The sequence below is a fragment of the Mytilus trossulus genome, chromosome 14 (assembly GCF_036588685.1).
Source record: "Mytilus trossulus isolate FHL-02 chromosome 14, PNRI_Mtr1.1.1.hap1, whole genome shotgun sequence".
Classification (NCBI taxonomy): domain Eukaryota; kingdom Metazoa; phylum Mollusca; class Bivalvia; order Mytilida; family Mytilidae; genus Mytilus; species Mytilus trossulus.
Window position 1 is genome coordinate 49,771,423 of NC_086386.1, and position 25,675 is coordinate 49,797,097.

General features: G+C 34.7%; 3 protein-coding genes across 5 annotated transcripts; 2 read left to right on the plus strand and 1 right to left on the minus strand.

Annotated features, from left to right (window-relative positions):
• The first annotated feature begins 3,807 nt into the window (after positions 1-3,807).
• On the plus strand, positions 3,808-11,092 carry LOC134696301 (uncharacterized). Its single transcript, XM_063558016.1, has 2 exons — positions 3,808-5,525; positions 8,532-11,092. Exons 1-2 carry the CDS (start codon positions 5,433-5,435, stop codon positions 10,458-10,460), a joined length of 2,022 nt encoding a protein of 673 aa, XP_063414086.1. The 5' UTR covers positions 3,808-5,432; the 3' UTR covers positions 10,461-11,092.
• Positions 11,093-14,564: 3,472 nt separating this feature from the next.
• Positions 14,565-17,865, minus strand: LOC134696411 (uncharacterized). 3 transcript variants are annotated; one of them, XM_063558192.1, is made up of 3 exons: positions 17,705-17,865; positions 16,117-16,965; positions 14,572-15,112 (listed from the first exon to the last, which is right to left on the minus strand). In XM_063558192.1, the coding sequence occupies exons 2-3, from the start codon at positions 16,945-16,947 to the stop codon at positions 14,792-14,794; spliced, it is 1,152 nt and encodes a 383-aa protein (XP_063414262.1). In that variant the 5' UTR covers positions 16,948-16,965; positions 17,705-17,865; the 3' UTR covers positions 14,572-14,791. The 3 variants fall into 3 exon arrangements, with proteins under 3 accessions (XP_063414263.1, XP_063414262.1, XP_063414261.1); XM_063558193.1 differs by having other exon boundaries at positions 14,565-15,112; positions 16,660-17,865; XM_063558191.1 differs by having other exon boundaries at positions 14,573-15,112; positions 16,117-17,865.
• A 2,943-nt stretch (positions 17,866-20,808) lies between these two features.
• LOC134697836 (uncharacterized) lies at positions 20,809-24,021 on the plus strand. Its single transcript, XM_063560123.1, has 2 exons — positions 20,809-20,941; positions 23,539-24,021. The coding sequence occupies exons 1-2, from the start codon at positions 20,849-20,851 to the stop codon at positions 24,019-24,021; spliced, it is 576 nt and encodes a 191-aa protein (XP_063416193.1). The 5' UTR covers positions 20,809-20,848.
• Positions 24,022-25,675: the final 1,654 nt, after the last annotated feature.

Here is a 25,675-nt window from a genome sequence, read left to right on the forward strand (position 1 = left end):
AAAATTCCAGATAAAATGCAGTCACATTTATATAGCTTGTTTCTCCTACATATATGTGTTTGGAGCAAAATAATAACAACTAATTCATAGAAACATATCTTTTGTATCTAAATTTAGGACTTATTTTATATTTTTATCGCCAAAAATGACTTTAGATTACCTTTTCTTGCATATAGGGTGCATTTTTGTAATTTTCAAACAGCTGTTAAATAACAGTGATTTTGACCTATTTCAATTTCTAAATTTTTGTATTCGATTCATTACAAGTAAGATCTTAAGATGTTTTTTTAGATCTTAACTTTAATAATTTGTCGAAAACCAAAATTGGTTTGTCACATCTTTTGATAGTAAGGTGTTTGTCAATTTCTAGGTAAATATCAATTTTTTGTATTGGGTGTGAAAGAGTATATATAAATGATTTGTTTCGAAATTAGTGTTAAATGTTAACGTCAAACTTTGTTGAATATAAAGCTCTGTGTTTAACTTAGCTTTACAGAAGTAAAAATTACTATAAAAAAAAAGGAGAAAAAGGGGTTAAAGTTAGACGTCTATTAGAAATAGGTGAAACACCCCATTCCTACATATACAGATGACTAAATGAGCAACAATTGGCTATAGTGTTTAAAAGTATTCCAAAAATATAATAAGGGAGAGGGTTATGTACAGCACCGATTTATTTTACAAATAATAGCAAACAAAAAAAGGCGCGAGAAACCAAAGGAACAGTAAAAACTTATAAAATGAAGACAAGCTGACAACAGTATGGCAAAAAAAAAGGAACAAAAGAAATAGAAAATTAAAATTAAAGCTAGTATTACCTACTACGTTCTATGGTCTTCTGTAGTTTAGGCCCACCAAACACACAAGGTCAGAGACCATATGGCAGTTTTTTTGTTGTTGTATTTTTTACATCCCCCCACACTAGATAGATTATTACTATATTTCCTTCGATTTCAAAATTGAGTAGATGTTTTATTTCTTATTGTTTGGACACTATTATGGACCGCTTATTTTTAATTCGATAGCAAACATCGTCATTTGTCGAACATTGGCACAAATCTATAATGCTAGATATGGGAAGACATCAAATTTATGTCTGGAGTAAAGCTCTTATTACGTACTGTTGTAACGTAGATTCAAAAGGGGGACGTTTGACAGGGGAGAAATTTTAAAATGTAGCCAATGTTACGCTCCATTGGTTTAGGTCACAATGATCCATTTTTAGTTTTGAATAGCATGTAAATTATTAGAAGTATCTATTTCATCGGGAGTACACAATAATTCTTAAAACCGGAATACCACTTCTGAGCAAATGAAGGGTCATTGGAAGTGCTAGCAAGATAAATATCTTCCTCTTTTATCATAGCAACTGTTGATCTACCATGATGCTGAAAAATAGATTCGCTAAGAAATCTGATTAAGGCCTGTTGTACGGAAGCCCTGGAGTGCCATGCAAAAAAAAAAATTCAACTTGTGCGCACAAGTTACCAACTTGCGCGCACAAGTTACAAACTTGCGCGCACAAGTTACTATCTTGTGCGCACAAGTTACACAACTTGTGCGCACGAGTTACACAACTTGCACGCACGAGTTACTATCTTGTGCGCACGAGTTATAAACTTGTGCGCACGAGTTACTATCTTGTGCGCACAAGTTACACAACTTGCGCGCACAAGTTACACAACTTGTGCGCACGAGTTACTATCTTGTGCACACGAGTTATATAATATGTGCGCACGATTATTTGAGCCCTTATTGACATGCGCGTGATTTGTACATTGCGGATTTCTTGCTTGGATGAAGTTTATGAAGAAAGGTTAGTTTAATGATATTTAATCAATGTGACATAATGCATGGATGTTAAATGTCTGCATTTTTGAACACAATCTATGTAGCCACCGTTAGAAGCCGCGGTCTGAGACTTATACTTTTCAACAACCATACTAATTCATACGGAAGCCCTGGAGTGCCATGCAAAAAAAAAAATTCAACTTGTGCGCACAAGTTACCAACTTGCGCGCACAAGTTACAAACTTGCGCGCACAAGTTACTATCTTGTGCGCACAAGTTACACAACTTGTGCGCACGAGTTACTATCTTGTGCGCACAAGTTACACAACTTGCGCGCACGAGTTACTATCTTGTGCGCACAAGTTACACAACTTGTGCGCACGAGTTACACAACTTGTGCGCACGAGTTACTATCTTGTGCGCACAAGTTACACAACTTGCGCGCACAAGTTACTATCTTGTGCGCACAAGTTACACAACTTGTGCGCACGAGTTACTATCTTGTGCACACGAGTTATTTAATATGTGCGCACGATTATTTGAGCCCTTATTGACATGCGCGTGATTTGTACATTGCGGATTTCTTGCTTGGATGAAGTTTATGAAGAAAGGTTAGTTTAATGATATTTAATCAATGTGACATAATGCATGGATGTTAAATGTCTGCATTTGTGAACACAATCTATGTAGCCACCGTTAGGAGCCGCGGTCTGAGACTTATACTTTTCAACAACCATACTAATTCATGCTTTTTTCGTTATTGGAGATAAAAATGTTTTAAGAACGGTCAAATCATAAACCACAACCTTATTAACCCGAATAATCCAGTCGTTATATTACGATCACTACGACCACTCCATTACCTCTGAGCACAATGATCATAAGGGTGCGTTGTTATTATTCAAGTTACAACCTTATTACAAATTCAACAATTATGGGCTTAAGCTGACAAAATAACATTTTCCAAGTATTTGGTCCAATCGCATTCTTGTCGATTTCACATTGACAAAAAAAAAACTAATGCATTAGAGAAATAATGACCCGGGAAAAGTGAGCATAAACTGAATGTCCGAAACGTATTTGGTATGTATAATACTTCTAAAATCATTTCAGGTTATGAGAGTTTACCTCTTACTCTAACCTCAAAAATCATATTTAATCTATGTTTAAACTGTTAAAACGGGTACATATAAAATAAGAGTGGAAATCGAAACCAAAACAAACAAAACGCAACGAAACAAAAAGAAAGGGAAAATGAAGAAACGAAATACAACCGAAATCAAAACTATAGATTAAAATTTTAACCCAATAGCACTTTAAGAATCCAACCCTTTAGTTTTATGCAATCATTCAATTGTGTGGTGTCCTTGATAGTTTTCATTGTTACAACTACGTTAAAACAGTAGGCTGTATATTTAAGGAAATATCCCTATTATCTCTTATTTGATGGTCTCTAAATTGATGATTGCAAATGCATTTACACTTTTCTACAAAACTGTGTGGATGTGCAGTACGTGTAACGTACAATATAACATTTGATATTCAAGAATACTTTTTACGGACTTTGTCTTTGATCCTATCGGCTATCCTTATATGGGTAAATTTGAAGCGTGAGAAAAAAGTTCATGTCTTTGAAGTTTTCTAAAATGTATTCAGCACCAGGTGTTGCACGAGCCTCAGCCGGGTATACATGTATATAAAAGAGATATTATTGTTCAAATGTTATAACTCAAAATAGAGCCAACTGAGAAGGAAAAGGTAATGTACGTACATTTTAGAATTATTTGACGGTGTTTTACACATTTTGATGTTGCGTTATTTCCAGTTTCAGTAGCAAACAAGCTGATATTTGAATGGCTAAATAAATAGAAGATTTTAGTAGTCCGGGTCAATATATATAAATTAACCTAGAATACTTTATAAGTATATTGTTCAAGAAAAGTATGATAAAATCATAATTCATAAATATCGACAAATAATAACAGTGCAAAACTTTACCTTTATATACCTTATATACTTATTTTATAAATGCATTTAATTTAAAACCGATTATCCCAATTTTAACCAACTTGACTCTAACTCTTAACTTAAAACAATTATAGATCCCAAGTATAAATTTTTTTATGTCCCATTTATGGACATTATGTTTTCTTGTCTCTGCGCCCGTCTGTTCGTTCATCTGTCTGTCCGTTCGTCCGTCTGTCCCGCTTCAGGTTAAAGTTTTTGGTCGAGGTAGTTTTTGATGAAGTTGAAGTCCAATCAACTTGAAACTTAGTAAACATGTTCCCTATGATACGATCTTAATAATTTTAATTTCAATGCCAAATTAGAGATTTCCCCCCATTTTCAGGGTCCACTGAACAAAGAAAATGATAGTGCGGATGGGACATCCGTGTACTGGGGACACATTCTTGTTTTCTATATAAAGAAAAATAATGGAATTGCGAACATAAGGTCCACATTGGTCAATTATCTATTGTCTATATAATTATATCTTGGGGAATACCCCGTTATTCTGATACCCCAGTAGTCCGACACCCCAATAGTTAGACACCTTATTGGCCCGACACCCCACAAGTCCGAAACCCCTTTATCACGAATGTGACCTACCGATTTCGACTATTTACCCCTATTTGTAGCATTTTTACTTTTGTGTCTGTTTGTTTTGTTTACGCCTCATTATCAATATTATAATATTTGACTATTGATTATGTACCTAGCCTAGCTGCTTAATAGATCTAGGTAGCAGCTAGGCTAGATACACGTTCATCAGTCAAAAATCTACGTAGCCCTATGTAGCTGTTACGATATTGCACGGCACGCAACCCCGTTAAAAACATGCGGCAGTTTAAAAGGTGTTTCGTTCGAACTAGTTAGTGTCTAGAATCGATAACGAAACAATAAGCGACGACGAGCTTGAACACGGTTGTCGTCCCTTAATTTTCGTTATCCTCGAAAATATTTTCCTTGGTGTGGACAGTGTTACTTACCAATTTATTTCATACCCTTTCACAATTCATTTCTTCACCCCTTCAACATACAATTGTCCATATTGTGAGTTAGATCTGATGAGGTTTTGGATAATTTTGATATAATTTGTCTAAATTTTCTAATTGTCTAAAAGAAATGCACCACGGAATAACTTCTGTTCTCGGGCCATATATAAGGTAGACCCTCTTGCAAAATGGATTACTGTTTTAAAATGGTTCTTTAATATTCTCTGCAAATGTGCAGGTTGATTTCGATTTAATATGCATTTCTTATGTTTCAAAATTGGTATCCGAAATATTTATTTTAAAATATTTATGAACAAAGAATGTACTTGCGTAGAAATTCGATATCAATAAGATTCCCCACCATTTAAGATGAGGGGCAGCTGTTTTAGGTCCGTGATTTTGTTAAATTTTTCGAACCATTTGTTATTATTGAAATTAAAAGAACGGTGAGTAATTTGGATCAAGATTTAGATTTAAAAAAAAACAGTTCTATGGAAACTGGTTAGTAAATTACTAATTGATTATCGTTAGCTTTCACTTCTATAAAATTGGGTAAAACAGACTTCTTTGAGTTTCCTTTCCGAAGTAGGGAGCTTCATTGCTGACAGGTGAACAACAATACTTCAATTATAAATTTATTTTTTTATGTTATTTCAGATGTCTGAACCTGACCTTTATGACTTCATGAGAAGTCGCAATATTAAAGATGATATTATAAGAACATTGATAGAGGAAAAGGTAAACTTATTCATCAAAATGATTTTTTATTTAGTCCTTACATTTTATGCCTGATGGAGAGTTGTCTCATTGGAAATCATACAACATTTGCATCAATAGAGGGCATAACATCCTGATTTTATGTTTGTTTAATCTTAATTTTAGAGACATTTCGCTTTTGTTATACATCGACATATCTCTTTTTTAGTTCAGTTTTAAAAGTCCATCAACGACAAACATATTTGGGATACCTTTGATTGTCTATGTCAATTTCTAACACAAGACGATTTTTGTCTCGCTTGTGTTGAAAGTCTATTATTCGAGACACCAGGACTACTAAACAGTGATGGTGTAAACTATTTTTATAAATCTTTTTTTTCCCCATGGTGCCTCACATTGTAGGATGGTGAGATCGAATTACCGTCTGCTATATGTCCATTCACGGTCTTTGATTTAATTTCATTGTTCATAGTTAAATGCTAAGTTTTTTTGTGTTTTGGTCTGTTTATCATTTACTTAATCTTTAAGCTAGCAATAGGTGAGCTATACTTTTGATATATGGGATTATTGAATGATGTACCTGTTTGTCTGGAAGGTATCATATCTTCCTCATTTTTATGGTTCATTGTTCAATGTTAAGTTTATGTGTTATGGTTTGTTTTTTCAGTACTTTAAGGAGAAGTTCAACTATGAACATATCTGTCTGGCAGATATCAACCTTGGCCTCATTTTCATGGTTCATTGGTCAATGTTAAATTATTGGTTTCGGTTTGTTTTTCAGTTACCAATTAAAGTAATAGGTGGGCTATATTTGGTGTATGGAATAGTTGTAGGGTGTACACTTGGCCTCATTGTCATGGATCTTTACAAATTACAAACGTAACGGTTAATGTAATACTTATTTAAGAAATTTGCACGAGAACTGTATGTTTTAATGCAGTGTCTGTGCGTACCAGCATGCAGGTACTAATAGTCAGATTGCCGTTCGTAGGCTAAACTGGACCCCTGTTGTGTTCACTTATCGCTACACTGACAACAGGTATGGCCTAAATCCCGTGGTCACAATTCTGACCACGGGATTTGATAATTCGACGAGACTAGTGCATCATGTGCTATGTTTATTATGTGTTATATAGTCTGGGGTCCTGGCTAATCTTGTCAGTATACGACGCGCAGCTAGATTGGGCCGGATCCCAGGCAAGAAACAAGAAATTATCACATTTATAACCCTACTGAGATGTTAAGGGAATAAAAGATACCGGTTCAGTTTTTCAAGAACATGTTAACATGCTTGTTGGTCATTTATCTGCACCACCACCATGGGGATACCAGATACTTATTTATTTTGCGGCATCACAGTAATAACATTTCACGGAGGTCAATTTCCTATCATTATAATTGGTCAATTTTATTAGCGAATCGATGAATTTTTAAAACTCGTCCAATTAATGCCAATGTGACAATGGCACACCAACCTGTTCCTTCGGTGCAAAGCTATAGATGGAACGGCGGACCAGTTTATTCGTAGGCTACGCGTACCCACATCCGGTTATATAATAAAAATGCTATCGGATCGGAAATAAAACGTGAAATATGATTAAATTTATACGGAATTTGTCGTAATTAGAGAATAGATTACAACTAATCATATATATATATATATATATATATATATAACTCGTCTAAACATCAACCCAACAATGTTAGATCTGTAAATTTGCTTTCGCAAATTTTTGGTTCTTCCCTCGTCGTGATTCGAACCCATGCTACTGTGATATCGTGACACCAAATCGCCTGCACTGCAGCCGTCCCGCTAGACCACACGACCACCTGGGCTCTCAAAAAAAAAGAGCTTTCGGTGGGCATGTGTTACCTTTCCACGTCAGTTTTAATCTAGCGGCGTACTACAGTACATGATATATAAGGCATGAAGATGTTATTGTTACAGATCAGCTAAATTATCTATAGTAGAGGATCCTACAAATTAATGTAAGATACAATCACAGAAAATAATTATATTCATAAGTACGTCTGAGTCAGTGACAACCCTACAACAGATGTATCCATCGGATATATATATAGGTACGTGAACAGTTTTTTCTCAGTTAATAAAAATTCTTTAAATGGAAGAGTGTGATATACATGTGGGGAAGACATTTCGTAGTTAGTTTTGAACAAAAACTATCAGTCGATTAATTTTATACAATTATATATAAAAAAAACACCTCGGGAGTCAATTGCAGTTGCAGAGAAGAGAAGAACGGGAAAATAAATAAATAAAAAGGATTTAAAGTTTAACAGATTTAAATTGTAATGTGTATCAAATGTCAGAAAACCTCAGTTCACGATAAGGACTCTTTGTCCTGTGATTGTTGTTAGGACTGGCAACACTTGAAATGTGCAGGGTTCGGAAAAATGTGCCAAAACAATCCTATTGGATATGATGGTAAAATTTGTTCCAAATCTTAATTAGTTACATGAATCTTTTAAAATTGGTTTATTTTGACACTATTACTTGCTTCTTTAATTCTTATATAGACATCCAAGCTTTAATTTTAGTAGTATAAGATATTTCAAAATTTCAGTTTCTGTTTTACATTTTACTAAAATCTCATATGGGTATTTTTAAAATTCAGATATATATAATTCTTTAAATTCTTTTCATTTACAGGGACTGTACAGTTTCATTTACCATCAGTGTGCATTTAATTTGCAATGTATTATTACCTGATAAATACAATTTGAATTATATTTTTCATACTCTTCACTCGTTCTACACGAAATCGATAATCGAAATCCACATATCATCGATAATTTCCGTTTATATTTCACGTTTCATTCCCGATCCGATAGCATTTTATTATAAAAACGGATGTTGGTACGCGTAGCCTACGATCGACTTTTTGACTATTCGAAAAAACCGACCGTACCCGCATGCGGATACGCGCAGACACTGCCATGTTTTAAACTTGATTATAAACCATCAATTTTGCATACCAATATTTTTATGCTCTTTGTCCATTTCAGATAGATTCCCAAACTATCATTCACATGTCAGAAGAGGAATTGACAAAGTTTGTGCCGCTGTATGGGGATCGCAAAGCAATAATAGCGTTTAGCAGGGACAGAAAAGACACGTCTTGTGAAAAGAAAAAGAAGACAAAGACGTCGTTAATGAAAAAACTTCGGGCAAAAGTGAATGCAATAAAGGGAGGGGCCTCTTATAGTAGTGGAGATGAGGATGAGGATGAAAAAGAGGTACGTAGTTCTTTGAGTAAGAAACTGAAAGGCAACAAGAACGCAGAAAAAAAGAAACGTCTTGTGGATCTAAGCTGTTTCCATAATGACGGTGATGCATATCATCAGATACGAGGAAACAAGGGCGGTGGCCCTAAGTCGTTTGACATGGAAAAATTTGATACGATGGGACAAGTATTAGACCTTGCCAAACAGCTGTATTTTCCAAATGGACACAACGCAGTGAGAGGTAAAATCACGGAATATGAGATAAAATTAACTGACACATATTTTCAAAACATCGACTTACAGTCTACCGTGGAGTCCTGTTATAATCGTTTAAAGATGAGACAATTGAGGTTCAACTTCTGCACAGAAGGCACTACTAGTACAATTGAGAGTGACGAGTTGCCACCTTTATCAATTCCAAAGAATAGGAATGCAACTGCTCAGAGTGGAGTTATTGAAGTAATGGAAATTATTGACTTGCCTCCAACCTGTTTAAGCAAACCTGAAAAATCAAATGACATTTTTGTCACTAATGATTTTTATAATGCAGAACTTCCGGATATCCAAACAAACTTTGATATTGCTGATTTTTCGTTCGACGGTGATATTGCATTTGGTCCTAATGTACGGGCAAGCAATGTAAGCTTAGACTCGACATTACCATTAGAGAGTGGAAGTGGTGATACTTTGGACAGACCATTAGAATTTGGAAATGCTGGTACAGTGGAGAGAAAAATTATTCGTATACATAGGGCTTCAGCTTTAATGGATATGATAATTCATTTTAAAGATCCAAACATCATGACTGTAGACATTGATGCCATCATGGTATTAGACAATGGTAAGGAAGAAGCCGGAGAAGGAGATGGTGTTTTCAGAGATTGTATAACCCAGTTTTGGGATGAATTCTATGAACAATGCACAGAGGGTCGTATTTTCAAGGTACCTGTACTTAGGCATGATTTCCAAAAGGAGGAATGGAAAGCTGTTAGTAGAATAATAAGAAAGGGGTTTGAAGTCAGTGGTTACTGGCCCATTTCAATTATGCCTGCTATATTCGAAGAGTGCATTCATGGAAGCATTGAATCAAGTCTGATTGAATTGTTTTCAGATTACTTACCTGAAATGGAAAGTCAGATTGTTAAAAAAGCTATTTCCAATTTCAATGATGTGGATCAAGATGACTTCCTTGAATTCCTTGATAGTCATTCTTGTAGAAAATTGGTGAATTCTGAAAATGTCCTGCCAATTATTGGAGAGTTGGCACATAAAGAGTTGATTCAACAACCACGCTACGTGATCGAATGTTTCCGTTCAGAATTACGACAGTTACAAGTCACTCCAGGCAAACTACAACAAATTTATCAAGAAATGAAACCAACATCTAAGGAAATTTTGAAATCCTTGAGTGTACCGGAAAACATGAAAGAAGCGGAAAGGCTATGTGCAGGCTTTTTAAAAAGATATATCAAAGATCTAGATGGAGAAAAACAAAAGGCTTTCTTGAGGTTCTGCACAGGTTCAGATGTCCTGCTGGGAATGAAAATAACGATTGAGTTTTTTGAATCTAAAGGGTTCACACGGTCACCAATAGCTCATACATGTGGGCGAGTATTACAAATTCCATCAACTTATGACACATATCCTTCTTTTAGGTCTGAGTTCAATTATCTGTTGAACAGTAAGGTTTGGGTAATGGACATAGTTTAGAGTTCATATAGTGTAATAGTGCTGGCATTCCAGGATGTTCCGATGAAAATGGACATTAACTCAATGTATGAGTACAGTTCTAAATGATTCAAGTATTCTTTGTTTAATAATTCATGTTTAAAGGAGGTTGTGTAATGATTTTGTGTAATGATTTTATGTCGTGAGTTCGGCAGAGGGAGTTTTTTTCAAGTTTTTTTTTTTAAGTGTTCACAGTGTTGAACAGAAAAGCATTTCAGATTTATGTGAACAATTTGTTCTGTGTTTGTTTATGTCCATTACCCAAACCTTACTGTTCAACAGTTTTGAGAGAAACACAAGCTGCATTAAAGTTTTGCCATAAAGGCAAGCCACTTGATTTTATTGTATTATTGTCAATATTGTTATGTTAAAATGATTTCAGTCAAATAGCAGTAGGTATTACTTTTTATTTACCTTGTCATTAACTATTTTGTTGTTTTATTTCAATTACAAGTTTCAGTGAATCTATTTCATTTAATTGTTAATTCCTCTTGCCATTAACGATTTTTTTCTCACTTTCTTCGGTCTTTGTTTCCCATTATTTTGATTCATGCGTAATCCTAAACATTTTTGAAGATCTTTTCTTACGCTTTAAGATTGATTTGGATCAAACTTGTAAATAATTATCCTCAGTTTAGAATAGAAGAAAAGTATAATATACATAGTTATATCACAATATTGTATTGTTATCAGGCAAAAAATAGATAAATTTTCATCGATAAAATGATTTCCTTCTTATGCCTTTTCAGACCTGATTGGCGACCATTACTGAAATAAAATGTTCATCAGAATACACCATGTATCGTAAAAATTGATAGGAGCTATTTAATTCAGGTCTTCGATTGAAATTTTGCTTAGATCAAATGTTTTAAAAGATGTTATTCGATAGTGGACATGACTTTGATACTTTATTGAAAAACATAGAATATAAAAAAGAAGATGGGGTATGATTGCCAATGAGACAACTATCCACAAAAGACCAAAATGACACAAACATTAACAACTTCAGGTCACCATACGGCCTTCAACAATGAGCAAAGCCCATACCGCATAGTCAGCTATAAAAGGCCCCGATAAGACCATGTAAAACAATTCAAACGAGAAAGACTAAAGTTAGTGTTCATTTAGTGTATTTAAGAGCTTCCAAATGAGATAAAAATAAATCTCTCCTTAATTAAGAAGAATTCCTAGCGTAAAGCTTCCTAGCTTAAAACGTATAGTGATATACCTGTATCAACTTGATGAAGTTGCAAAGTTGTGATGCACAATTAACTGGTTACTATCAGAAGATTGGAAGTTATACAAACCCTATCGCTTTTTTATGTTGGTTTAGACAAAGCTTCTTTATGTTGGTTTAGACAGAGATTGTCATTGTTTACATGTATGGTAGAATAAATATATGTCTCTCGTTTAGGGGTACGAAGGGGGACCTTCTTCTGTCATAGGTTTCCTCCTCCTTCTTTCCAATAATTGACCTTTTACAATTAACACTGGTTAGAGGCAACCTAAATTCGACCCATTTCTTCTTTTTATTTTAAGCTTATTTGCGTAGTGCTGTCCTTTGTTTGGTGTCTTGCTTTATTGTTACCAGTTGTGTTTTTGTCCCCGGTTTACTTTTGACACTTTGGTTTTCGCGTACTTCTTTACAATATCTGTTACAAGAAAATCTTTGGTATCGAGCCTTTCAATTTATCAGACAACAAAGACGCATTGCTTCATTTTTAGAAACGACATCAACTGGTACAGTGAAACCTGGTTAAACCGAATCCTGTATAACCGAAAACCTGTATTAACCAAACATGCTCTTAAGCTCTATCGTATCAAATTGTATGCGTTAAGAACCTGACATCAACCAAAACCGAACCACATATTAAGTCCCGAAGAGGTTCTTTTTAAACAGGTTTCACTGTTCTAAGAATTATGTATTTACAGCACAACACAGAAAGGGTTAAACAGATTACCCCTTTGGAAAGGGCACCTGGCCTAAAAGGTCCAGAGAGCTTTGCTATCACTTCAGTATGTGTCGTCGTCCGTTGTTACCGTTTCTGAGATATCTGCAAGTTTAATAGGTACTTCTAGTAATGTGGCATTGCTGTGTAATAAAAGTTGCATTACTTCTAGTTTGAAGACTATGTTGAGGCCCTGCTCCTAGGGCATGATCCAGCGACTTTGAATGAACTACATTTTGCAAGTTACTTTTTCTGCTAACAGTAAAGGTAAAGGTAATATGTTTGGCTAGCTGAACCGTGAAGTCATTATGTTAGATATATCATCCTTCTTTCTGAGTAGTCTAGTCCTACAGACGGATAAATTGGTTTTTTGTCGGACTAGTCGTTTAAGTAAACTTAACTTAATGATGACTTAACGGTTCAGCTAGCAATCAAGCTAACCAAATACAAGTATATAACTTACACACTCGAATGTTTTGCTGTTAGTTAGTTTGATAGAAACTACTAAGATTTGCTATCAAGTTACAACATCACGGTTTGTACATCTCAATTTTTTTAACAGTTTGAGGCTCGAGATTATAGTCTAGTGACTTTGAATTAATAAGCAATAATCCTGTTCATCAGATTGGTGTTTTTTTTTCGAAACATATATCAGTGTCAACAATTTATCTTTAACGTCGAGCTAGAGCTGATGACCAAATATACAATAATTCCAGGCAGAAGTTTAACGGAAGGAGAAGGTGAATGTAATATAGCCACATATTGAGGAAAAAACTACAAAATTACGTTTAATGGTCTGGCAATTAATGATTAATCCTCAAAATCAATCACAACCTTCGGTTTCTTTTTAATATGGAACCTTGTATAATATCATAAAAATGCATAGACTAATACAAAAGTTATTGCCCGGATACCAGAAATTCCTTTTTGTTGACCCCTATTACCTAAACTGTTTGGACCATAACCCCCGAATACAGTCCCATCTGGTTAGTATTGCCGAACTGATGGTACTAATTAATACAAATCCATACACTTATATATACTCAAGTTTGACTACATTACATTCGCCTTCTCCGTCCGCTGCCCCGCAAATATTACCGTTACACTTTTCCATGAAACTTCTGTATGAAATTACTATAGGTCATGGGGATTTTCACATTCAACCTTTTATAGTAATATTCTTTACAAAGCACAAAAATGTCGGCATTAACCTTAAAAGCTATCAAAACCTGTAAACAAGACTTTTTCTATTTTTCTATAGTACAGTTACGATACTGTTGTCGGGTAATTATGGATGGTATATTTTGGCTTTGCTATTCTTTCACTTATAGGGTCTTTGCATTGGAAATAAACAGTTATGTTCTTAAGCCAGCTTTTGACCTGCTACGGGTTGTGTTCTTCTTAAATATTTTATGATGGTATGATACTAAACAAAAAAAAGGGAAGAATTGAGCTTGATATTCATTTGGTGAAAACATAATCTTTCAATCATTTTAATTGAGGTCTAGAGCTGGCATGTCAGTAACTGCTAGTAGTCATTTATGTATAATTGTTATTTTGTTTTCTGCTCTTTGGCCAGGTTATTGTCTCTTTGTCAGATTCCCCATTTCCATTCTCAGTTTTATCAAGATATAGCCTGGGAATCCAAATGAATTCGGACGACTATGACGACATGGTCGTTACATTAAGTCAATTAATGACTTAAATTGTAAATTCATCCCTTATTGGAGTAATTGTCATTAACAGATGCTGTTTACCGAATGTTGCGGTTTTTTGGGGGCAAAAACTGTGATGATTGTAATCATAAAACGGCATGTCGCATAGTAAGAGTATTACTAGTAATTCTATTCTTTAATACTTTGAGCAAATGATGCTCATCAGTACAATGTGCTTTAGGTATCATATATCACAGCATCACTGATGAAAGATATACACACCTAAAATTACGGGTCTTATCTTAATAAAAAAAATACTATTCCGGCTTCTTGTAATTTCAATTGACAAATATCACGAAGATGTCTAAACAATACTTAATTCAGGGAATGAGAAAAAAAATCGAAAGCTTGTAGTCAATTTCATATTATAATACTGTTGATTTTGGAATTTGGTAAAACTTTAATACATTCTTTTCGGTGTCGGGTACGTCATGTGATGTGGTATATAATCTTAATCCGTGTCACCAGATGACCCCATTTTTTTTCATGTTCTATGCTATTGCATGGAACGTTGCCTCATTGACGCATGCCAAATAATCCGATTGTCTGTTCATGCTAAAACATTTTTCAAGTTGTATATGTTTAATGTAGAGAGATTTATTTTAGTAAATTTATAAATAAATATAATATTAATAAAACCAATATTGAATTATAAATTTTGTTTTATTATATCCCTCATTTGTAAATAAAGTGTGGCTCTGTCATAGGGATCTCTTGTTTTTGTCCAGCTGTTTTCCTCCATTAATATGTCAGCCAGGTCCAAAATGTCATTGTCACAGTCTGAATCGTCGAAGTCACACTCCTCGGCACAAGCATTTAGTTCGACATTGTCCAAAGGTAGTGAATAATCCTCGGTGCCTTTCAAGAAAGGTGCCTGGTATAAGACCATTGGACGCCCGTTTATGTCGCAATGCTTCGATTTGCGAATTCGGTGTGCATTCCATGTTTCAACGACATTTTCAAGCTCTTTCTGAAATAGAAATAACTTGATAAAAGTGGTGTTAAAATGCATTCTCTTCGATTAAAATCTAATTTGTTTAATGAAGACACGTGCAGTTAATAGAGACACATCTGGATGTAACTTGATGAAAAAGAAATAAATTACAGAAATAGCAATTGCGGATTTTATGATCGCCAAAAAATGTGTGGTCGTTTTGGTAGTACTTTGAGGCGTTTTTTTCTACATGGCACCGTGAAGTAACTGTATTTCTTCTTCACGGACCTACCTGAAATTATATCAGAATGCATTTATTTTGTTTGTATGACGATTTTGGGATTAATGAAATTAGTGGGATTATTTTCTAATAAGTAGATGTGTATGTTGTTATGACGCGTCATGCGCTTCTTGAAAAATTCCAATGTCATCTAAGATTACAATCATTGAGTTCCTTAACTTGTTTGCACACAAGTTACCCACAGTCAGACGCCAAAGACTGTCTTATAGATAGGTGTTTTTTTCTGGCATGGAACCTTTTTTTCATGAAATTTACGTTTGCCTTTTTTTCTATTCATTTCACAATAACTTTTAAGCAAGTAGATTTAAGCTCGCGCTATATCTTTTTTTGCGAGATAAAAAGGGGATTGGGGTAAATTAGAACAATGCTGTTTATAATTTGAGAACTTATAGTTAAAGTCAGATTTAGATGGGATTATTTTTTGCGATAAGAATCCTTATGAAATTCCTGTTTAAATTTCATTTAACCGTTCTAACATAGCTTTTTTTTGTTTGTTTCAGAGATAAAAGGGTCAAAAGATAATTACAAGGGCCAGTGGTTGCAAATTTTTGGAAGAAAACATTGCCAGTTTAAGTCTTTATGTCTTTACGACTTTTTTTATATAAAATGTCTCTTTCAAGTACGTTTTTATACTGAAACATATAACATGTTAAACGTTTATCAAATTAAGCGTTTGGAATAGTTCTTCGTTGTTTCGTTTTGATTTAAGATGATATTTATATATCATATTCTATCTTACTCTGATAATATCCATGAAAAAATATTGTATCAGACTTTTATCGATGAAGTCGCCTGTGAAGTAGCCGTCTTGCTTCATCTGTTCAAAGAATTCCATCCAAAATTGTACACATTCTTTTCTAAGTATTCCCCACCAGCTCTCTATACGTTGATTGTGTTGACTTGTTCCATAGAGAAAAGCTGTTCTGCTTCCGGGACCATTCCTCCTTAAGAATGACTGCATTTCAGCAATATAACTGTTTTCGGTTCCCATGTCTGATCGTATTGAATGTGGTACCCTTTCTAAAGAAGTCAAAGCTTCTACATAAAATCCCGCTACAATTCGTGGGTTATTATTGCTTCTACCAACACGTAACCAAATTATAAACCTTGAAAACCCATCTATACATCCGTTGACACAAATTCCATACGGTTTTAACTTATCATATGAGTCAAGGTGCCATATGTAGTTGGGACCCTTGGATCTATAGTGCCTTCTTTTTAGTTTGCGCTTAACTCTCGCAGCAACGCCAGAAGGATCCAATATGCCTAATAGGATTCTTACCATCTCCTTTTGGACAATAAAACCATTCTGTAAGCATCTCGAATGCATCCAACGGTATCCATGGAGACAACCAGATGACTTTAGTTGTTCGAAGATAAACATAGCAACTTGGAAAATATCCGAAAAATTCTTTCGTCTGTACAATCCATACGAAGCTAAGCGTCTTTTCAAAGTTCTCATAGATAAAATAACATTATGTCTTTGAGCCAACAAACCAATAATTTCTTCATATTGCAAACCTAGGCTAAAGTAGGTTGAAATAATGATAGCTAAATCATTTGTGGTCATGATTATTTGATCTGACACCTGTAATAAAGTAAGCTGTTTAAAATGTGACTACTTCAATTCAAAGATTTGTAAACTAGTATTACTATCGAGCATCGTGGGTCGAATGTTAATCCTAAATGAGTATAATTGATCACAGTGACTAATGACTGGCGATAAGTATCGCTAAAGAAACGAAACTTTGATGTGTCGTCATAGTAATAATCTATTTGTTACGGGTGTGGACCCCCCTTTTTAAAATGTCTGAATCCGCCCCTAGGATAAAATTTGGTATCAATGCCAGACGGCCGTTTCGTCTAAATTGTGGCTAGTTTATACAGCCATAACTAACATGACTAAGGCCATAAACATAGTATTGACTAGTTTTGGTACTCGATGAACATCGTTTCAATATCCTCTCAGTGACGTCGATGGTAATAAGATATACCGCCTATCTAATACACCAAAATGTTAAATGTTTATATGTATCAAGTTAAGCAGCAAATAAGGAACGGTGTAATATGATACCCGTAGCCCATTCACGACACAATAATTTACACGACAGAAATAACATAACTTGAGTGTCAGTGCATTAAAACAAACTAAGTGTACCCCGGGGGGCCCTCTTACGAACAAATAACCCGTTTACATTGGAATTCATAAAAAAGGAATAAGAATTATAAGTTTCTTATTGAATAGTAACTTCGTTTTACACACTGTTCCTAATTACTTTTCTCTGAATTAATACAGTCAGTAAAATTCTACCTATGTTAAAAATTACCTTAATTTATAGAATGTTTGTCCGGCAGGATCGCCTTCCATAAAGCATAGTGTGCCCATGCTATAAACACGTGTAACTATTGATTACAATATACTAACTACGAGTTACTAACTTGTGCGCGCAAGTTACTATCTTGTGCGCACAAGTTGGTAACTCGTGCGCACAAGTTGTGTAACTCGTGCGCACAAGTTGTGTAACTTGTGCGCACAAGATAGTAACTTGCGCGCACAAGTTAGTAACTCGTGCGCGCAAGTTTGTAACTCGTGCGCGCAAGTTATGTAACTTGTGCGCACAAGATAGTAACTCGTGCGCGCAAGTTGTGTAACTCGTGCGCACAAGATAGTAACTTGTGCGCGCAAGTTGGTAACTTGTGCGCACAAGTTGAATTTTTTTTTTTGCATGGCACTCCAGGGCTTCCGTAAATTCATGCTTTTTTCGTTATTGGAGATAAAAATGTTTTAAGAACGGTCAAATCATAAACCACAACCTTATTAACCCGAATAATCCAGTCGTTATATTACGATCACTACGACCACTCCATTACCTCTGAGCACAATGATCATAAGGGTGCGTTGTTATTATTCGAGTTACAACCTTATTACAAATTCAACAATTATGGGCTTAAGCTGACAAAATAACATTTTCCAAGTATTTGGTCCAATCGTATTCTTGTCGATTTCACATTGACAAAAAAAAACTAATGCATTAGGGAAATAATGACCCGTGAAAAGTGAGCATAAACTGAATGTCCGAAACGTATTTGGTATGTATAATACTTCTAAAATCATTTGAGGTTATGAGAGTTTACCTCTTGCTCTAACCTCAAAAATCATATTTAATCTATGCTTAAACTGTTAAAACGGGTACATATAAAATAAGACTGGAAATCGAAACCGAAACAAACAAAACGCAACGAAACAAAAAGAAAGGGAAAATGAAGAAACGAAATACAACCGAAATCAAAACTATAGATTAAAATTTTAACCCAATAGCACTTTAAGAATCCAACCCTTTAGTTTTATGCAATCATTCAATTGTGTGGTGTCCTTGATAGTTTTCACTGTTACAACTACGTTAAAACAGTAGGCTGTATATTTAAGGAAATATCCCTATTATCTCTTATTTGATGGTCTCTAAATTGATGATTGCAAATGCATTTACACTTTTCTACAAAACTGTGTGAATGTGCAGTACGTGTAACGTACAATATAACATTTGATATTCAAGAATACTTTTTACGGACTTTGTCTTTGATCATATCGGCTATCCTTATATGGGTAAATTTGAAGCGTGAGAAAAAAGTTCATGTCTTTGAAGTTTTCTAAAATGTATTCAGCACCAGGTGTTGCACGAGCCTCAGCCGGGTATACATGTATATAAAAGAGATATTATTGTTCAAATGTTATAACTCAAAATAGAGCCCACTGAGAAGGAAAAGGTAATGTACGTACATTTTAGAATTATTTGACGGTGTTTTACACATTTTGATGTTGCGTTATTTCCAGTTTCAGTAGCAAACAAGCTGATATTTGAATGGCTAAATAAATAGAAGATTTTAGTAGTCCGGGTCAATATATATAAATTAACCTAAAATACTTTATAAGTATATTGTTCAAGAAAAGTATGATAAAATCATAATTCATAAAATATCGACAAATAATAACAGTGCAAAACTTTACCTTTATATACCTTATATACTTATTTTATAAATGCATTTAATTTAAACCGATTATCCTAATTTTAACCAACTTGACTCTAACTCTTAACTTAAAACAATTTTAGATCCCAAATATAGATTTTTGTATGTCCCATTTATGGACATTATGTTTTTTTGTCTCTGCGCCCGTCTGTTCGTTCATCTGTCTGTCCGTTCGTCCGTCTGTCCCGCTTCAGGTTAAAGTTTTTGGTCGAGGTAGTTTTTGATGAAGTTGAAGTCCAATCAACTTGAAACTTAGTAAACATGTTCCCTATGATACGATCTTAATAATTTTAATTTTAATGCCAAATTAGAGATTTCCCCCCATTTTCAGGGTCCACAGAACAAAGAAAATGATAGTGCGGATGGGACATCCGTGTACTGGGGACACATTCTTCTTTTCTATATAAAGAAAAATAATGGAATTGCGAACATAAGGTCCACATTGGTCAATTATCTATTGTCTATATAATTATATCTTAGGGAATATCCCGTTATTCTGATACCCCAGTAGTCCGACACCCCAATAGTTAGACACCTTATTGGCCCGACACCCCACAAGTCCGAAACCCCTTTATCACGAATGTGACCTACCGATTTCGACTATTTACCCCTATTTGTGGCATTTTTACTTTTGTGTCTGTTTGTTTTGTTTACGCCTCATTATCAATATTATAATATTTGACTATTGATTATGTACCTAGCCTAGCTGCTTAATAGATCTAGGTAGCAGCTAGGCTAGATACACGTTCATCAGTCAAAAATCTATGTAGCCCTATGTAGCTGTTACGATATTGCACGGCACGCAACCCCGTTAAAAACATGCGGCAGTTTAAAAGGAGTTTCGTTCGAACTAGTTAGTGTCTAGAAGCGATAACGAAACAATAAGCGACGACGAGCTTGAACACGGTTGTCGTCCCTTGATTTTCGTTATCCTCGAAAATATTTTCCTTGGTGTGGACAGTGTTACTTACCAATTTATTTCATACCCTATCACAATTCATTTCTTCACCCCTTCAACATACAATTGTCCATATTGTGAGTTAGATCTGATGAGGTTTTGGATAATTTTGATGTAATTTGTCTAAATTTTCTAATTGTCTAAAAGAAATGCACCACGGAATAACTTCTGTTCTCGGGCCATATATAAGGTAGACCCTCTTGCAAAATGAATTACTGTTTTAAAATGTTTGGTTCTTTAATATTCTCTGCAAATGTGCAGGTTGATTTCGATTTAATATGCATTTCTTATGTTTCAAAATTGGTATCCGAAATATTTATTTTAAAATATTTATGAACAAAGAAATAGTAAATTACTAATTGATTATCGTTAGCTTTCACTTCTATAAAATTGGGTAAAACAGACTTCTTTGAGTTTCCTTTCCGAAGTAGGGAGCTTCATTGCTGACAGGTGAACAACAATACTTCAATTATAAATTTATTTTTTTATGTTATTTCAGATGTCTGAACCTGACCTTTATGACTTCATGAGAAGTCGCAATATTAAAGATGATATTATAAGAACATTGATAGAGGAAAAGGTAAACTTATTCATCAAAATTATTTTTTATTTAGTCCCTACATTTTATGCCTGATGGACAGTTGTCTCATTGGAAATCATACAACATTTGCATCAATAGAGGGCATAACATCCTGATTTTCTGTTTGTTTAATCTTAATTTTAGAGACATTTCGCTTTTTTTATACATCGACATATTCTTTTTTAGTTCAGTTTTAAAAGTCCATCAACGACAAACATATTTGGGATACCTTGATTGTCTATGTCAATTTTTAACACAAGACGATTTTTGTCTCGCTTGTGTTGAAAGTCTATTATTCGAGACATCAGGACTACTAAACAGTGATGGTGTAAACTATTTTTATAAATCTTTTTTTTCCCATGGTGCCTCACATTGTATGCAGGATGGTGAGATCGAAGTACCGTCTGCTATATGTCCATTCACGGTCCTTGATTTAATTTCATTGTTCATAGTTAAATGCTAAGTTTTTTTGTGTTTTGGTCTGTTTATCATTTACTTAATCTTTAAGCTAGCAATAGGTGAGCTATACTTTTGATATATGGGATTATTGTATGATGTACCTGTTTGTCTGGAAGGTATCATCTTTCTCATTTTTATGGTTCATTGTTCAATGTTAAGTTTATGTGTTATGGTTTGTTTTTCAGTACTTTAAGGAGAAGTTCAACTATGAACATATCTGTCTGGCAGATATCAACATTGGCCTCATTTTCATGGTTCATTGGTCAATGTTAAATTATTGGTTTCGGTTTGTTTTTCAGTTACCAATTAAAGTAATAGGTGTGCTATATTTGGTGTATGGAATAGTTGTAGGGTGTACACTTGGCCTCATTGTCATGGATCTTTACAAATTACAAACGTAACGGTTAATGTAATACTTATTTAAGAAATTTGCACGAGAACTGTATGTTTTAAGGCAGTGTCTTTGCGTACCAGCATGCAGGTACTAATAGTCAGATTACCGTTCGTAGGCTAAACTGGATCCCTGTTGTGTTCACTTATCGCTACACTGACAACAGGTATGGCCTAAATCCCGTGGTCACAATTCTGACCACGGGATTTGATAATTCGACGAGACTAGTGCATCATGTGCTATGTTTATTATGTGTTATATAGTCTGGGGTCCTGGCTAATCTTGTCATTATACGACGCGCAGCTAGATTGGGCCGGATCCCAGGCAAGAAACAAGAAATTATCACATTTATAACCCTACTGAGATCTTAAGGGAATAAAAGATACCGGTTCAGTTTTTCAAGAACATGTTAACATGCTTGTTGGTCATTTATCTGCACCACCACCATGGGGATACCAGATACTTATTTATTTTGCGGCATCACAGTAATAACATTTCACGGAGGTCAATTTCCTATCATTATAATTGGTCAATTTTATTAGCGAATCGATGAATTTTTAAAACTCGTCCAATTAATGCCAATGTGACAATGGCACACCAACCCGTTCCTTCGGTGCAAAGCTATAGATGGAACGGCGGACCAGTTTATTCGTAGGCTACGCGTACCCACATCCAGTTATATAATAAAAATGCTATCGGATCGGAAATAAAACGTGAAATATGATTAAATTTATACGGAATTTGTCGTAATTAGAGAATAAATAGATTACAACTATTCATATATATATATATAGGTACGTGAACAGTTTTTTCTCAGTTAATATAAATTCTTTAAATGGAAGAGTGTGATATACATGTGGGGAAGACATTTCGTAGTTTGTTTTGAACAAAAACTATCAGTCGATTAATTTTATACAATTATATATAAAAAAAAAAACTCGGAGTCAATTGCAGTTGCAGAGAAGAGAAGAACTGGAAAATAAATAAATAAAAAGGATTTAAAGTTTAACAGATTTAAATTGTAATGTGTATCAAATGTCAGAAAACCTCGGTTCACGATCAGGACTCTTTGTCCTGTGATTGTTGTTAGGACTGGCAACACTTGAAATGTGCAGGGTTCGGAAAAATGTGCCAAAACAATCCTATTGGATATGATGGTAAAATTTGTTCCAAATCTTAATTAGTTACATGAATCTTTTAAAATTGGTTTATTTTGACATTATTACTTGCTTCTTTAATTCTTATATAGACATCCAAGCTTTAATTTTAGTAGTATAAGATATTTCAAAATTTCAGTTTCTGTTTTTTTACTAAAAGATTATTTTTAAATCTCATATGGGTATTTTTAAAATTCAGATATATATAATTCTTTAAATTCTTTTCATTTACAGGGACTGTACAGTTTCATTTACCATCAGTGTGCATTTAATTTGCAATGTATTATTACCTGATAAATACAATTTGAATAATATTTTTCATACTCTTCACTCGTTCTACACGAAATCGATAATCGAAATCCACATATCATCGATAATTTCCGTTTATATTTCACGTTTCATTCCCGATCCGATAGCATTTCATTATAAAAACGGATGTTGGTACGCGTAGCCTACGATCGACTTTTTGACTATTCGAAAAAGCCGACCGTACCCGCATGCGGATTCGCGCAGACACTGCCATGTTTTAAACTTGATTATAAACCATCAATTTTGCATACCAATATTTTTATGCTATTTGTCCATTTCAGATAGATTCCCAAACTATCATTCACATGTCAGAAGAGGAATTGACAAAGTTTGTGCCGCTGTATGGGGATCGCAAAGCAATAATAGCGTTTAGCAGGGACAGAAAAGACACGTCTTGTGAAAAGAAAAAGAAGACAAAGACGTCGTTAATGAAAAAACTTCGGGCAAAAGTGAATGCAATAAAGGGAGGGGCCTCTTATAGTAGTGGAGATGAGGATGAGGATGAAAAAGATGTACGTAGTTCTTTCAGTAAGAAACTGAAAGGCAACAAGAACGCAGAAAAAAAGAAACGTCTTGTGGATCTAAGCTGTTTCCATCATGACGGTGATGCATATCATCAGATACGAGGAAACAAGGGCGGTGGCCCTAAGTCGTTTGACATGGAAAAATTTGATACGATGGGACAAGTATTAGACCTTGCCAAACAGCTGTATTTTCCAAATGGACACAACGCAATGAGAGGTAAATCACAGAATTTGAGATAAAACTAACTGACACATATTTTCAAAACATCGACTTACAGTCCACCGTGGAGTCCTGTTATAATCGTTTAAAGATGAGACAATTGAGGTTCAACTTCTGCACAGAAGGCACTACTAGTACAATTGAGAGTGACGAGTTGCCACCTTTATCACTTCCAAAGAATAGGAATGCAACAGCATCTGCTCAGAGTGGAGTTATTGAAGTAATGGAAATTATTGACTTGCCTCCAACCTGTTTAAGCAAACCTGAAAAATCAAATGACATTTTTGTCACTAATGATTTTTATAATGCAGAACTTCCGGATATCCAAACAAACTTTGATATTGCTGATTTTTCGTTCGACGGTGATATTGCATTTGGTCCTAATGTACGGGCAAGCAATGTAAGCTTAGACTCGACATTACCATTAGAGAGTGGAAGTGGTGATACTTTGGACAGACCATTAGAATTTGGAAATGCTGGTACAGTGGAGAGAAAAAATATTCGTATACATAGGGCTTCAGCTTTAATGGATATGATAATTCATTTTAAAGATCCAAACATCATGACTGTAGACATTGATGCCATCATGGTATTAGACAATGGTAAGGAAGAAGCCGGAGAAGGAGATGGTGTTTTCAGAGATTGTATAACCCAGTTTTGGGATGAATTCTATGAACAATGCACAGAGGGTCGTATTTTCAAGGTACCTGTACTTAGGCATGATTTCCAAAAGGAGGAATGAAAAGCTGTTAGTAGAATAATAAGAAAGGGGTTTGAAGTCAGTGGTTACTGGCCCATTTCAATTATGCCTGCTATATTCGAAGAGTGCATTCATAGAAGCATTGAATCAAGTCTGATTGAATTGTTTTCAGATTACTTACCTGAAATGGAAAGTCAGATTGTTAAAAAAGCTATTTCCAATTTCAATGATGTGGATCAAGATGACTTCCTTGAATTCCTTGATAGTCATTCTTGTAGAAAATTGGTGAATTCTGAAAATGTCCTGCCAATTATTGGAGAGTTGGCACATAAAGAGTTGATTCAACAACCACGCTACGTGATCGAATGTTTCCGTTCAGAATTACGACAGTTGCAAGTCACTCCAGGCAAACTACAACAAATTTATCAAGAAATGAAACCAACATCTAAGGAAATTTTGAAATCCTTGGGTGTACCGGAAAACATGAAAGAAGCGGAAAGGCTATGTGCAGGCTTTTTAAAAAGATATATCAAAGATCTAGATGGAGAAAAACAAAAGGCTTTCTTGAGGTTCTGCACAGGTTCAGATGTCCTGCTGGGAATGAAAATAACGATTGAGTTTTTTGAATCTAAAGGGTTCACACGGTCACCAATAGCTCATACATGTGGGCGAGTATTACAAATTCCATCAACTTATGACACATGTCCTTCTTTTAGGTCTGAGTTCAATTATCTGTTGAACAGTAAGGTTTGGGTAATGGACATAGTTTAGAGTTCATATAGTGTAATAGTGCTGGCATTCCAGGATGTTCCGATGAAAATGGACATAAACTCAATGTATGAGTACAGTTCTAAATGATTCAAGTATTCTTTATTTAATAATTCATGTTTAAAGGAGGTTCGTGTAATGATTTTGTGTAATGATTTTATGTCGTGAGTTCGGCAGAGGGAGTTTTTTTCAAGTTTTTTTTTTAA

Bases quoted from the DNA above. Each gene is read 5' to 3' on its own strand.
- LOC134696301 (XM_063558016.1), top strand. From the start codon at position 5,433: ATGTTATTTCAGATGTCTGAACCTGACCTTTATGACTTCATGAGAAGT. The intron at 5,526-8,531 runs GTAAACTTATTC...TGTCCATTTCAG, and splicing joins GAACATTGATAGAGGAAAAG to ATAGATTCCCAAACTATCAT.
- LOC134696411 (XM_063558192.1), bottom strand. From the start codon at position 16,947: ATGACCACAAATGATTTAGCTATCATTATTTCAACCTACTTTAGCCTA. The intron at 15,113-16,116 runs GTAAGATAGAAT...TTTCTATTTCAG, and splicing joins TTTTCATGGATATTATCAGA to AAAGAGCTTGAAAATGTCGT.
- LOC134697836 (XM_063560123.1), top strand. From the start codon at position 20,849: ATGTTATTTCAGATGTCTGAACCTGACCTTTATGACTTCATGAGAAGT. The intron at 20,942-23,538 runs GTAAACTTATTC...TGTCCATTTCAG, and splicing joins GAACATTGATAGAGGAAAAG to ATAGATTCCCAAACTATCAT.